This window comes from Trachypithecus francoisi, unplaced genomic scaffold (assembly GCF_009764315.1).
Source record: "Trachypithecus francoisi isolate TF-2019V2 unplaced genomic scaffold, Tfra_2.0 Lachesis_group3, whole genome shotgun sequence".
NCBI lineage: Eukaryota > Metazoa > Chordata > Mammalia > Primates > Cercopithecidae > Trachypithecus > Trachypithecus francoisi.
The window spans coordinates 69,928,556-69,943,651 of record NW_022681468.1 but is presented as its reverse complement, the minus strand read 5'-3'; the positions used below and the strand labels follow the sequence as shown (position 1 = coordinate 69,943,651).

Below are 15,096 nucleotides of genomic sequence, written 5' to 3'. Positions count from 1 at the left end.
GGGCCTTCCCTACCCACCCTGGTAACCGAAGACAAAGGGCATATGCTCTTGGAAGATCTAGGGCCCCACCCACCATCAGTTCCTTTCCATACTACTACAGCTCATGCTCTCTGGAATGTGCCACCTCCCAGCAACAGGCCAACCAGCACAAAAACAGACAATTAAACCACCAAAGCTAAGAACCCTCACAGAGTCCATATCGCCTGCTGCCACCTCCACTAGAACAGCTGCTGGTATCCACAGCTGAGAGAACCATAGACAGTTCACATCACATGACTATGTGCAGACAAACTCTGGAGCTAGGTAGACTTGCTGGGTGGCTAGACACAGAAGAGAGACAACAATCACTGCGGTTCAGCTCACAGGAAGCCACATCCATAGGAAAAGGGGGAGAGTACTACATCAAAAGAACACCCTATGGGACAAAAGAATCTGAACAACAGCCTTCAGCCTTAGACCTTCCCTCTGACGGAGCCTACCCAAATGAGAAGGAACCAGAAAACCAACTTTGGTAATATGACAAAACAAGGCTCTTTAACACCACCAAAAAATTACACTAGTTCCTCAGCAATGGATCCAAACCAATAAATTCCTGATTTACCTGAAAAAGAATTCAGGAGGTTAGTTATTAAGCTAATCAGGGACGCACCAGAGAAAGGCAAAGCCCAATGCAAGGAAACCCAAAAAACGATACAAGAAGTGAAAGGAGAAATATTCAAGGAAATAAATAGCTTAAAGAAAAAGCAATCAAAGATTCAGGAAACACTGGACACACTTATAGAAATGCAAAACACTTTGGGAAGTCTCAGCAAAAAAACTGAACAAGTAGGAAAAAGAAATTCAGAGCTTGAAGACAAGGTCTTCAAATTAACCCAACGCAACAAAGACAAAGAAAAAAGAATAAGAAAATATGAACAAAGCCTCCAAGAAGTCTCGGATTATGTTAAGCAACCAAATCTAAGAATAATTGGTGTTCCTGAGGAAGAAGAGAAATCTAAAAGTTTGGAAAACATATTGGGGAGAATAATCAAGGAAAGCTTTCCTGGCCTTGCTAGAAACCCACACATCCAAATACAAGAAGTACAAAGAACACCTGGGAAATTCATTCCAAAAAGATCATCGCCTAGGCACACTGTCATCACATTATCTAAAGTTAAGATGAAGGAAGGAATCTTAAGAGCTGTGAGACAAAAGTATCAGGTAACCTACAAAGGAAAACCTGTCAGATTAACAGAGATTTTCAGCAGAAACCTTACAGGGTAGAAGGGATTGGAGCCTTATCTTCAGCCTCCTCAAACAAAACAATTATTAGCCAAGAATTTTGTATCCAGCAAAACTAAGCATCATATATGAAGGAAAGATACAGTCTTTTTCAGATAAACAAATGCTGAGAGAATTTGCCAATACCAAGCCACCACTAAAATAACAGCTAAAAGGTGCTTTAAATCTTGAAACAATCCTAGAAACATATCAAAACAGAACATTTTAAAAGCATAAATCACACAAGACCTATAAAACAAAAATACAATTTAAAAAGCAAAAACAAAAACCAAAAAAACCAAAGTACACAGGCAACAAATAGTACAATGAATGGAATGGTACCTCACATCTCAATACTAACATTGAACGTAAATGGTCTAAATGCTCCACTTAAAAGATAGAGAACTGTAGAATGGATACGAACTCACCAACCAACTATCTGCTGCTTTCAGGAGACACCAAACACAGAAGGACTGACATAAGTAAAGAGGTGGAAAAAGGCATTTCATGCAAATGAACTCCAAAAGCAAGCAGGGGTAGCTGTTCTTATATCAGACAAAACAAACTTCAAAGCAACACCAGTTAAAAGAGACAAAGACGGACATTATATAATGGTAAAAGGCCTTGTCCAACAGGAAAACATCACAATCCCAAACATATATGCACCTAACGCTGGAGCTCCCAAATTTATAAAACAACTATTAATAGACCTAAGAAATGAGATAGACAGCATCACAATAATAGTGGGGGACTTCAATACTCCACTGACAACACTAGATAGGTCATCAGGACAGAAAGACAACAAAGAAATAATGGATTTAAACTATACCTTGGAACAAATGGACTTAACAGATATATACAGAACACTTCATTCAACAACCTCAGAATACACATTCTATTCAACAGTGCATGGAACTTCCTGCAATATAGGCCATATGATAAATCACAAAATGAGCCCCAATAAATTTAAAAAAACTGAAATTCTATCAAAGCACTCTCTCAGACCACAGTGGAATAAAATGAAATCAACTCCAAAAGGAATCTTCAAAACCATGCAAATATATGGAAATTAAATAACCTGCTCCTGAATGAGCAGTGTGTCAAAAACAAAATCAAGATGGAAATTTAAAAGTTCTTCTGGCCGGCTGCAGTGGCTCATGCTTGTAATCCCAGCACTCTGGGAGGCCGAGGCGGGTGGATCACCTGAGGGTGGGAGTTCAAGACCAGTTTGACCAACATAGACAAACTCTGTCTCTACTAAAAATACAAAATTAGCCAGGCATGGTGGTGCATGCCTGTAATCCCAGCTACCCAGGAGACTGAGGCAGGAGAATCACTTGAACCCGGAAGGTGGAGGTTGCGGTGAGCTGAGATTGCACCACTGCACTCCAGCCTAGACAACAAGAGTGAAACTCTGTCTCAAAAACAAACAAGCAATCAAACAGAAAAATTATCTGAACTGAACGACAATAATGACACAATCTATCAAAACCTCTGTGATGAAGCAAAGGTGGTGCTAAGAGGAAAGTTCATAGCCCTAAAAACCTACATCAAAAAAGACTGAAAGGGCACAAACTGACAGTCTAAGGTCACACCTCAAGGAACTAGAGAAACAAGAACAAACCAAACCCAAACCCACAGAAGAAAGGAAATAACCAAGATCAGAGCAGAACTAAATTAAAACAAACAAACGAAATACAAAAAGATAAATGAGGGGCCGGGCGCGGTGGCTCAAGCCTGTAATCCCAGCACTTTGGGAGGCCGAGACGGGCGGATCACGAGGTCAGGAGATCGAGACCACCCTGGCTAACACGGTGAAACCCCGTCTCTACTAAAAAATACAAAAAGCTAGCCAGGCGAGGTGGCTGGTGCCTGTAGTCCCAGCTACTCGGGAGGCTGAGGCAGGAGAATGGCATGAACCCAGGAGGCGGAGCTTGCAGTGAGCTGAGATCCGGCCACAGCACTCCAGCCTGGGCAGCAGAGCGAGACTCCGTCTCAAAAAAAAAAAAAAAGATAAATGAGACAAAAAACTGGTTCTTTGAAAAGATAAATAAAATTGACAGACCATTAGAAAGATTAACCAAGAAGAGAAAATCCAAATAAGCTCATTAAGAAACAAAACAGGAGATACACCAACAGCAACCAAGCAGAGAATCAAATCAAGAACTTAACCCCTTTTATTATAGCTGCAAAATAATAATAATAATAATACTTAGGAATATATCTAACCAAGGAGGCAAAAGACCTCTACAAGGAAAACTACAAAACACCATTGAAAGAAATCACAGACGACACAAACAAATGGAAACACATCCTATGCTCATGGATGGGTAAAATCAGTATTGTGAAAATGACCATACTGACAAAAGTGATCTACAAATTCAATGCAATCTCTATCAAAATGCCACCATATTCTTCACAGAATTAGAAAAAACAATTCTAAAATTCATATGGAACCAAAAAAGGGCCCACATAGCCAAAGCAAGACTAAGCAAAAAGAACAAATCTGGAGGTAACACACTACCTGATTTCAAACTATACTGTTAAGGCCATGGTCACCAAAACAGCATGGTACTGGTATAAAAACAGGAACAGAGACCAGTGGAACAGAATAGAGAACCCAGAAATAAACCCAAATACTTACAGCCAACGGATCTTTGACAAAGCAAACAAAAACATAAAGTGGGGAAAGGACACCCTTTTCAATAAATGGTGCTGGAATAATAGGTTAGCCACGTGTAGCAGAACGAAACTGGATCCTCATCTCTCATCTTATACAAAAATCAACTCAAGATGGATTAAGGACTTAAATCTAAGACCTGAAACTATAAAAATTCTAGAAGATAACATTGGAAAAATCCCTCTAGACATTGGCTTAGGCAAGGATTTCATGACCAAGAACCCAAAAGCAGTATAAAAACAAAGATAAATAGCTGGGACTTAATTAAACTAAAGAGCTTTTATACAGCAAAAGGAACAGTCAGCAGAGTAAAGGGAAAACCCACAGAGTAGGGGAAAATCTTCACAATCTAGACATCTGACAAAGGACTAATATCCAAAATCTACAATGAATTCAAACAAATCAGTAAGAAAAAAAAAAAAATCCCATCAAAAAGTGGGCTAAGGATATGAATAGACAATTCTCAAAAGAAGATAGACAAATGGCCAACAAACATGTGAAAAAATGCTCAAAATCAAAACCACAATGCAATACCACCTTACTCCTGCAAGAATGGCCATAATAAAAAGAAAAAATCAAAAACCAGTAGATGTTGGCATGGATGTGGTGATCAGGGAACACTTTTACATTGTTGGTGGGAATGTAAACTAGTATAGCCACTATGGAAAACAGTGTGGAGATTCCTTAAAGAACTAAAAGTAGAACTACCATTTTGATCCAGCAATCCCACTACTCGGTAGTGGGATTTCCTCTACCCAGAGTAAAACAAGTCATTATATGAAAACAAGTTTATAGCAACACACAAGTTTATAGCACACAAACTTAAACTTGTGATGCACACAACAAGTTTATAGCACACAAGTTTATTTTATTTTATTTTTATTTTTTGAGGTGGAGTCTCGCTCTGTCGCCCGGACTGGAGTGCAGTGGCCAGATCTCAGCTCACTGCAAGCTCCACCTCCCGGGTTTATGCCATTCTCCTGCCTCAGCCTCCCGAGTAGCTGGGACTACAGGCGCCCACCACCTCGCCCGGTTTTTTAGTAGAGACGGGGTTTCATCGTGTTAGCCAGGATGGTCTCGATCTCCTGACCTCGTGATCCGCCCGTCTCGGCCTCCCAAAGTGCTGGGATTACAGGCTTGAGCCACCGCGCCCGGCCTAGCACACAAGTTTATAGCAGCACAACTCACAATTGCAATTGTGGAACCAGCCCGAATGCCCATCAATCAATGAGTAGATAAAGACACTGTGGTACATATAGACAATGGAATACTACCTCAGCCATAAAAAGGAATGAATTAATGGCATTTGCAGCAACCTGGATGAGATTGGAGACTATTATTCTAAGTGAAGCAACTCAGGAATAGAAAACCAAACATCGTATGTTCTCACTGATATGTGGGAACTAAGCTATGAGGACACAAAGGCAAAATAATGATACAATGGACTTTGGGGACTTACAGGAAGGGTGGGAGGGGGCAAGGGATAAAAGACTGCAAATAGGGTGCAGTGTATACTGCTCGGGTGATAGGTGCACCAAAATCTCATTTCACCACTAAAGAACTTTCTCATGTAACCAAATACCACTGGTACCCTAATAACCTATGGAAGAATAAAGAATAAAAATAAAGACTATCAACTAGGGGAAAAATGCATAGAAAAAAGGAAATGAAAAAAGAGTAAGACAAAATTCAAATGCAAACTTTTTAACAGAATCAACAGATATTAAATTATTTCATTTCTAAACTTTTACTCTCAGTTTTGCAGTTATGCTGTGGGCCAGCCCTTGTCTATGGACCACACTCTGAGGAGCAATGATATAAAGCCTTATAGACTATTATAAAGGCTTTTGCATTGCTGCCTAGTGATAATGGAAAGCCACTGGAGGGTTCTGAGCAGAAAAATGACATAATCTGACTTACATTTTACAGGATCCCTCTGGTCAGACCAGAGTGACAGGTGCGCAGGGCAGAAGCAGGGAGACTAATTAGAAACTTACCACAATATTACAGATGAAAGATTGTAGAGACTTAGACACAAGATGTAGTGTGTGTGCTGAGCAGTAGTCGGATTCCATGCACATTATGAAGGGAGAGCAGACAGGATTTGTCGTTAAATTAGACAAACGTTAAGGTAAATGGAAAACAGAGTTGCCAATATAAATGAAACAAGGAAGACTGCAGGAAAAGCACTCAAATTTGAGATACTTATTAGATAGCCAAGTGAAAATGACAACTTGATATCTGAATATTTTAGTTAAGGATTCACAGAGTTCAGATGAGAGATCCTAGACTACTTAAAAAATCTGAAGCTGTAGCATATAGGTGATATTTAAAGCCATCTATATGGATGAGACAAGAGAATAAGAGATCTAAGAACTGATTCCTGGGCACTTCAACATGAAAAGGTCAGGGCTTTACAGAAAAATCAGTGAAAGAATCTGCTTTAAGAAGTGGACAATGAAGTGAAAACAAACAGGAAGATACGCTATTCTGGAGGCCAAGCAAAGAAGCATTTCAATGGGGAGGGAATGATCTACTCTGTAAATGCTTCTGATAAATCAAGCAGGATTAGGACTGAAAAAATGTACATCTGATTTAACAATGTAGAGGTCCCATGTGGCCTTGACAAGGACAGTTTGATTTAAAAAGTGAATGACTGGCCAGGCACAGTGGCTCACGCCTGTAATCCCAACACTTTGGGAGGCTGAGGCAGGCAGATCACTTGAGGTCAGGAGTTTAAGACCAGCCTGGCCAACACAGCAAAAACCCATCTCTACTAAAAATACAAAAGTTAGCCAGGCATGGTGGCGCATGCCTGTAATCCCAGCTACTGAGGAGGCTGAGGCAGGAGAATTGCTTGAACCTGGGAGGCAGAGGTTGCAATGAGCCGAGATTGCACCACTGCACTCTAGCCTGGGTGACAAGAGCGAGGCTCCATCTCAAAAAAAAAAGTGAATGAATATAATGAACTCCTACAAACCATTAAGACCAACACCCAAAATAATGGAAAAGCATATGAATTCACAGATAAGATGCTCAAATTCAGTACTGATGAAGGAAAAGCAAATTAAAATGGAAAAACACAAGCCTTTTTTAAAAATGAGACAATATTTCACATGTAAAGGACTAGCAAAAAATTTAAATCTGACAGTACAAGTAAGAGGGAGAACATAAGGAAATGAGAACTCCCAAACACTACTAGAGGGAATATAAATTATTCTGACAAAGTGGAGAACAATTGGGCAATAATATTAAAGTTATTAATGTACACATCCTACAACTCAGTAATTCCACTTTTGGTATATACCCTAGGGAAATTCTCCCAGATGCATATAAAAACACATGTATAAGAATGTTCACAGCCGAGTGCGGTGGCTCAAGCCTATAATCGCAGCACTTTGGGAGGCCAAGGTGGGTGGATTACCTGGGGTCAGGAATTTGAGACCAGACTGGCCAATATGACGAAACCCCACCTCTACCGAAAATACAAAAAAATTAGCCGGGCATGGTGGTGGGCACCTGTAATCCCAGCTTCTTGGGAGGCTGAGGCAGGAGAATTGCTTGAACCCAGGAGGCAGTTTGCAGTGAGCCGAGATTATGCCATTGCACTCCAATCTGGACAACAACAGTGAAACTCCATCTCAAAGAAAAAGAATATTCACAGCCAGGTGCAGTGGCTCACACCTATAATCCCAGCACTTTGTGAGGCTCAGGTGAGTGGATCACCTGAGGTCAGGAGGTTCAACACTAGGCTAGCCAACATGGTAAAACCTCATCTCCACTAAAAATACAAAAATTAGCCAAGCACAGTGGCACGCGCCTTTAATCCCAGCTACTTGGGAGGCTGAGGCAGGAGAATCATTTGAACCCAGGAGGCAGAGGTTGCAGTGGGCTGAGATCACATTATTGCACTCTAGCCTGGGCAACAAGAGTGAAAACTACATCTCAAAAAAAAAAAAAAAAAAGAAAAGTTCACTGTAGTACTATTTGGAATAGTGAAAAACTGGAAACAAAAGACTATCAACAGAAAAATGAATAAGTAAAATGTGAAATAAACTACAATACCACAAAATAGTTAAAATGAATTATGGCTGTATAGTAACAACAAATCTCATAAACAGAATGGCTAATAAAAAAATCAGTTGCAGATGACAGTATGTCATGACATAATTTATATAACATTTAAAATTCTCTAGAATAATATGCAATGTTTATTAATACATATATATTAAGTGATGAAAGGAAAAAATAAAAATAATATGGCATAATGATAAATGTAGGTGGTGAATTTATTATATTGTGAAAAGTATACTGAAATACTGAACTGAAATATTTAATGATTATTTTATTTTAAAAAATAGCCATAAAATGATCCACCTGCAAAACTGCCTGGGTACCAGCTCTTATGTTTTGTTCTGTGGCTTCTTCAGAGGCGTTATGAAGAGCACCTTGGTAGGAGCCATTTTTTGCCCAACTGGAATTTCGAACAAGATCAGCAGTATTGGTCCCATTTTCCTGAAGCAAAATAACAAGTTTTTAATATTTCATTAATAAGAATGCTGCAACTAGTCAGTTAAGTTGAAAAGGTAAATGAAATTATTAGGTCCCACTGCTAAACAGATTTCTTTCTCTCAAAATAGATGATGTCTTATCCAATTCCAAAAACAATATATATTCACTGTAAAAAAGGATTCTCAATGACAAAAATATAAAGTAAAACAACAACAACAACAACAACAAAAACCATAATGAGCAGTCAGAGATTATATCATTCCAGAGAGTATTCTCCTATAGGTCTAATGTATAAACCTCCCTTTCACACTCTCACACATTCAAGAATGGGATTATACTACCTACAGCTTTGTAAAAAGATGAATCCTGTTCTAAATTAAATGTCAGAATCCAAATAAATGACAAAGAAAATGGCTTATGTTTATCCTACTTAGGAGTACTAAAATTCTTATTATTCAAAGAATACTGAAACTTCAAATCACTGAGACTACAGCGTTCTGCTTGCATTTTAGCTGTAACAAGTCTTAGAGACAAAGGAGTTCCCTCAGTTAAAAAGCACAAACAGAAATGCCACTCTGTAGTTCTCTTTTTAAAGTGTCCCTCCAGTTTTTTCCTTCTTGTCACTTACCAATATCTTTAACGAGTTAAGGTTTACAAAAATATTTTGTATAGGGTTTGTAACATGCAAGAGGTTTAGTCCAATACAAACAGCTCTGCCATTACCAGCAACAGTACTGGAACCCTGCCCTGAGTAGCCAATACAACATGCCATGGTCTAGTCTAGCCTTTCTCTTAAGCTCCACGTCCCTGTAATCAAATGTCTTCTGAAGAGCTCTTCCTGAATGACCCACAAGCATCTCAAACTTAAGATATTTAAAAATAAGTTTATTAATCAGATTCTCCCCATTCCTGCCAACCCAATCCTTCTAGCTGCCTTAGCCATCACCAAACTTGAGCTGTTTAAAATTCCCATCCATGTGTGAATAGCAACTACTCCGGTTGCAAAAGAAAGAGACTTGCAACACCTCCCCATTCCTCAAAGACACTAATATATCTGTCCTCTCCCTTATATTTCCACTGCAACTACTACTGTCCTAGATCAGGTACTTATCATCTCACTTTCGAACTTTGCTAATCCTTCCTAACTGGTCTCCTGGCCTACAGACTGACCTACAATCTATCCTCCATTCTGGGCCTGGTATGACCTTCTGAAGTATGTAACTATTCATGCTACTCTCTTATTCAAAACCCTTCAAAGGCTTTCCAGTTTCTAGAATGTAATTAAAATCTACTAACATGGCATACAAGTTACTGAACAGAATCTAATCCTGTCTATCTCATATTTCCTGCTGTTCTGTCTCATCTACTCTACGCTGCAGCCAAATAGAAATATTTTCAAGGTTTTTCATACATTTGTAGATGCTATTCACACTGTGTGTCACCTTTCCTATTTGCCTACCTGCTCTTTTATCTTATACTACCTCTTCCATAAAGCATTCCCTGATTTCCCCAAGCAGAGTTAGGTATTCTCTTTTTCATGCTCTAGGATCATAGCAGTAACACTGTCTTATAATACTTACTTTGTATGTTTGTCTTCCGGCTAAACCAGAAGTTATGTGAAGGCAGAAATAATGTCTGCTCATGTTTCTATCTCCAACACTTGTTCTCAATGTGGGCAACCAAAAGCTTTCTATGGTAGTTTGAAATTTGTGAGTGTTTTCTTGTCACAAGAAGAAAAAGATACCACTGGAATTTAATGAAATAGGACAGAGAATGCAAAGCATCCTCCACAGCACATGACAGTCCTACACACACACAAAAAGAAACTGTCTTGTATTCTGTATGTCTTTCAAATGTCTCACAGATGCTATGAGAATTTTAAAAGTCTATTTAGGTCAGTGCTGTGGCTCCCACCTGTCATCCCCAGCACTTTGGGAGGCTGAGGTGGGCAGGTCACTTAAGCTCAGGAGTTCAAGACCAGCTCGGAAACATGGTGAAACCCTGTCTCTACTAAAAATACAAAAAAATTAGCCAGGCGTGGTGGCGAGTGCCTGTAGTCCCAGCTACTCGGGTGGCTGAGGCTGATGATGGTTTGAGCCCGGAAGGTGGAGGTTACAGTGAGCTGAGATCACGCCACTGCATTGCAGCCAGGGCGACAGAGGAAAACCTTGTTTCAAAATAGTAATAACAATAAAAAATAAAATTAAAAATCCATTTACAATTATCTGAATTTATAACATAATTCCACTTTATAACTGTAACACTAAAAATTTAAATGACTCCCTTATATATTCAGTGTATCAGAAATGTAAACCAATACATTATACCTTTTGGGTTTGGTCCACATCATTTGCAAGAGTTGCTGTCACTTTGAAAAACTACATCTCTAATGGCAGTCAGTGCTGGTTACAGTACTTGAGTAACAAATAGAACAAACCTACACAGCACACCTAACACCACCAATCTACCCTTTCCTCTCTCCCTTCATTCCTTCCATTGTTTGTTTTTCAATTATACATGTAGATAGCTTATATTATCCATCATTCTTATTTAAGAATAGTAAATGATGTGGGGTAGGCTCATTATATATGGCACATCATGACTAAAAAAGTCGGGGAAAGCAAATTCTTTTTAAACTCATAGGTTTATTTTCCAGCATAAAAATATCAACAAATTTGATATTTTTCATTGCTGTGTAAGAATTAAGACTGTAGATATTATTTCATAATTTATATGGTTAATTTTATTTACTTCAATTATATTTCTCAGTTACATTTTTCCCTTTCTTAGAAGGGGGGAGGGTGCTCTACGTATGTGTGTATATATACATACACACATATATACACACACACAAATGCTCAGGCTCATCAAATCCCTACAGAATTGGCCTATTCATTCATACATAAGTATCCTGACTAAGTTCCACTGATGAGGTTAGATTAACCACTAAAGTGAATAAACATTACTCAATCGTTCCTATCTAGATTTAGCAAGGTATGTATCAATTGCAGACAACTTTATGGTGAAAGGCAAATCAGACAAAACAGATTAAATTGCTTTCAATAAACTTTCTGCACTCCTAACTCCATCTTAGCAACTGCTGTTGGAGAGCCTGACCTGTGACAAAGGTTGAACAACCAAAGGAATAAATGGAACGAGGGACCCAAATGCCACCTCTACTACTCTCTCTTTCCTCATCGTTTCCCCGCTGTGAGGAAACTCTAGTCTTTCTTATCACAAAAGAACTTATTTTACCAAGTCAAGAAGTTTCACATTCTGAAATCAGCTCTAGTGCAAAAGATTCCAAGGAGGGGGTACAAACATTATGGCTTGTGCTGGGTAGCCACTCCTAAACAGTTACTCCTTCCAGGGAAGGAGGAATTGTGGTTTGGTAATAACCCCCCCAAAAGTATGTATTTTAAAATCCATTTTGATGTAGTATCACAGTTTGAAATATTATACCTTTATAAAAGTATGTAATTTTTATCTAGACAATGGCTTAAAGAATCAGTATACAACCTCAGTATTAATATTTAAAAGCTGTGGTATCACAGGGCTTTCCTCCACAGTACTGAGATGACTACTGTTATATTACCTAAATTGTTATAAAATATATGGAAAGACATATTTATCTTTCCATTTAATAAGTATATTTGTGCTAACCCATTTATTGTGTTTCTGCAAAAGTCTTAATCTATTAGACTAACACTAAAATATATAAATCTTATAACTTTACCTCTTCTCTTTTTTCTCCTTCTTCCATTGAAATATCATGGTCTGTGACATTTTCAATGCAAGGGAGGTCTGAAGAAGTGATCACAATTTCTTCAGGCTCTTGCATGAACAAAGGTTTTTCCTCTTGTTGGATCCATTCTTGATATACTTTTACCACTTTTCTCATAGCTGCTGCTTCACAAATGGGTAATAAAAATGCCTAGGGAAAAAAAGGAGAATCAAGATAATGAAACTTTTTCCTTTGCCACAAACCACTAAAGGAGTAATGTTTTTAACATCACATCATGGATTCTTGGAAACTGCAACTTTAAGCAAAACGATGACATATAACAAAACTCATTTTGCCATTAAGAGTTAAGTTCCTATGGGATATTTCTAGTAAAAAAAAAAAAAAATCACCAAACTTCTAAATAGAGACCAAAACACTTACAATATTAAACACTGAAATAAATGTGAGCTATATGTACATTTAAGAAAGATTTAAAGTAAGACAATTAATTACCCAAATATTCTAATTCAGGGTCACTGGTGGCCAGTGTATCCCAGCAGCTCAGGGACAAGACAGGAACCCAGCCCTGGACAGGATGCCATTCCATTGTGGGGTGCAATCACATACATCCCAACACTCACCCAGACTGAGACCATTTAGACACACCAATTCACCTAATGCGCACAGCTTTGGGATATGGAAGGAAACTGTAGTACCTAGAGAAAACCCACACAGACATGGAGAGAACATGCAAACTCCACACAGACAGTGGCCCCTGCTGGGAATCTTTTTTTTTTTGCCATCAACATTATAGTTAAACAATGTTTCTAAAAGACCTGCTGTACATGTATTTCTATCTTATTATAAAATGTGAGATTAAAAACTTTTAAAAGTTAACCAATTCATTGTCATAAAAAGCCTGTTGTCTCCAAATCATTTGCACACTGATACAGGAATGTTTGTGGTAGACAGGAACTGACTTCAAGTAGAAGAAATAAAGATTGGTTGAAATTGTATTACTCAGAATGGTGATATTCCTTGCTTCCTGAAATAATTGAGCTCTTACAAAGGTCAATGTAAATACAACTTTTCATAAGTTGCACTTTTTTGCAACTTACATTATTGTGGCTTTTAAATTTTTTATTATTTTAGGGACAGGATCTCGCTATGTTGCCCAGGCTAGACTGAACTCCTGGCCTCAAGCGATTCTCCTGTCTCTGCCTCCTGAGTAGCTTGAACTATAGGCACATACCACCACACCCAGTCATCATTGTCTTTCTGAGAACTATTACTTTTAAAATAGATTTTGATTTTAAAATAAAAATTAAATTTGCCTCCAAAATCTAATAAAAAATCATATGTAATAAGGTACCTCACCTTTTCCAAGCATACAAAGAAAAATGTTAAGGCTTGTATATTTCATTTTACATATAATCAAGTTCTATAGTCTAACAATAAGGCAAAATTTAAAAGAAAAATCTCACAATTATATTCTTCTGGTATTTTCTGGGATCTTAAAAAAATATAAGTATTTTCCTCATCACAAATACACATTTTCATAGAAAAAGATTTACACAATCCAGACATGGAAAAGTAAAACAGCAAAAATACTCTTAATCTCATCACCCAAAGTCTTTTCCTTGTGTGTGTTTGTGTTTATGGGTTAATATTTTTACTTTACTTTTTAGGTGCAAATAGAATTAAATTGCTGCCGGGTGCAGTGGCTCACGCCTGTAATCCCAGCACTTTGGGAGGCCAAGGCAGGCGGATCACCTGAGGGCGGGAGTTCAAGACCAGCCTGACCAACATGGAGAAACCCTGTCTCTACCAAAAATACAAGATTAGCCAGGCACGGTGGCACATGCCTGTAATACCAAATACTCGGGAGGCTGAGGCAGGAGAATCGCTTGAACCTGAGAGGCAGAGGTTGCAGTGAACTGAGGTCATACCACTGCATTCCAGCCTGGGCAACAAGAACGAGACTCCATCTCAAAAAAAAAAAAAAAAAAACAAAGATTTAAATTGTTTTTACTTTTTATTATTTTTTTATGACACTACCTGCTAATATCAACCTTAAAAATCACAAAACCCTTACCTAAAATCTGCCACTTTCTATTCTAGAGCTATCAGTAGGTGTATTAAATAATAATCATGTGGTCAAATGAACTTATTTTATCTGAATGAAACTAGCAAAAAAGTCAGCTCCCAAGATGATGAAAAGTTAATGTGCAATATCAACAGAATATTTATTGTTATTTGTTAATCCTTTTGTTTATTTGCTATTATTAATTCCTTAGTAAACTACTTTATTTGTTACCTTCTTTCATCAACTCATTCCTAAATTATCACTCTCATATTCTAGCAGCTTAATGGTCAAATGGTAAGATTTTGATCATCACTGCCTGCTTTATGAATATTTATTTTATAGTTGTAGCAACAGCTCAGCCTTCCTTAAAAACATTCAAAATAAAATTTAAAACATTAAAATAGTTAAAATGATCCCAAAGAAATTCTAAGATACAGAAAAATTAACCTGTTTTAAAAAATTAGTATGTACTTCCCACTCAATTTTGCTGTCAATCTAAAACACTGAAAAACAAAATTTAATAGTCTTAAGTTAATATCCTCCAGAGCTAAAATATTATACAAATTGTCAGACTACATCCTAGTGGCTTGAATTTACTACACACCAGAGACCTACGTCCTTGCAGATTCCAAAATATTATTTTGCCAACATATTGCTAAATATGAATTGTGAGGAAAAACTGATATTAGCCATAGCTAAAAACTGGTGTATAAAACCAGTGATAATTTATAAATTTATAATGAGAAATAACTGTCAAAGAAACCAGAATATTCAAGTTCATAAATCAGCAGTTAATTCCTCTATGGAGAAGCAACAAAAGACCTGGAATAATCT

General features: G+C 37.8%; 1 protein-coding gene across 17 annotated transcripts in view; it reads right to left on the bottom strand.

Annotated features, from left to right (window-relative positions):
- Positions 1-15,096, bottom strand: part of RALGAPA1 (Ral GTPase activating protein catalytic subunit alpha 1) — a 323,646-nt gene that overhangs the window by 235,723 nt on the left and 72,827 nt on the right. For all 17 annotated transcript variants that reach the window (XR_004431673.1, XM_033188254.1, XM_033188250.1 and 14 more), the window contains exons 11-12: positions 12,189-12,386; positions 8,318-8,455 (exon numbers count right to left, since the gene is read on the bottom strand). Coding sequence is in view for 16 of the 17 variants with exons in the window: in XM_033188254.1 (XP_033044145.1) it covers positions 8,318-8,455; positions 12,189-12,386 (336 nt within the window). In the remaining variant the exon portion in view is untranslated. The remainder of the gene's footprint in view (positions 1-8,317; positions 8,456-12,188; positions 12,387-15,096) is intronic.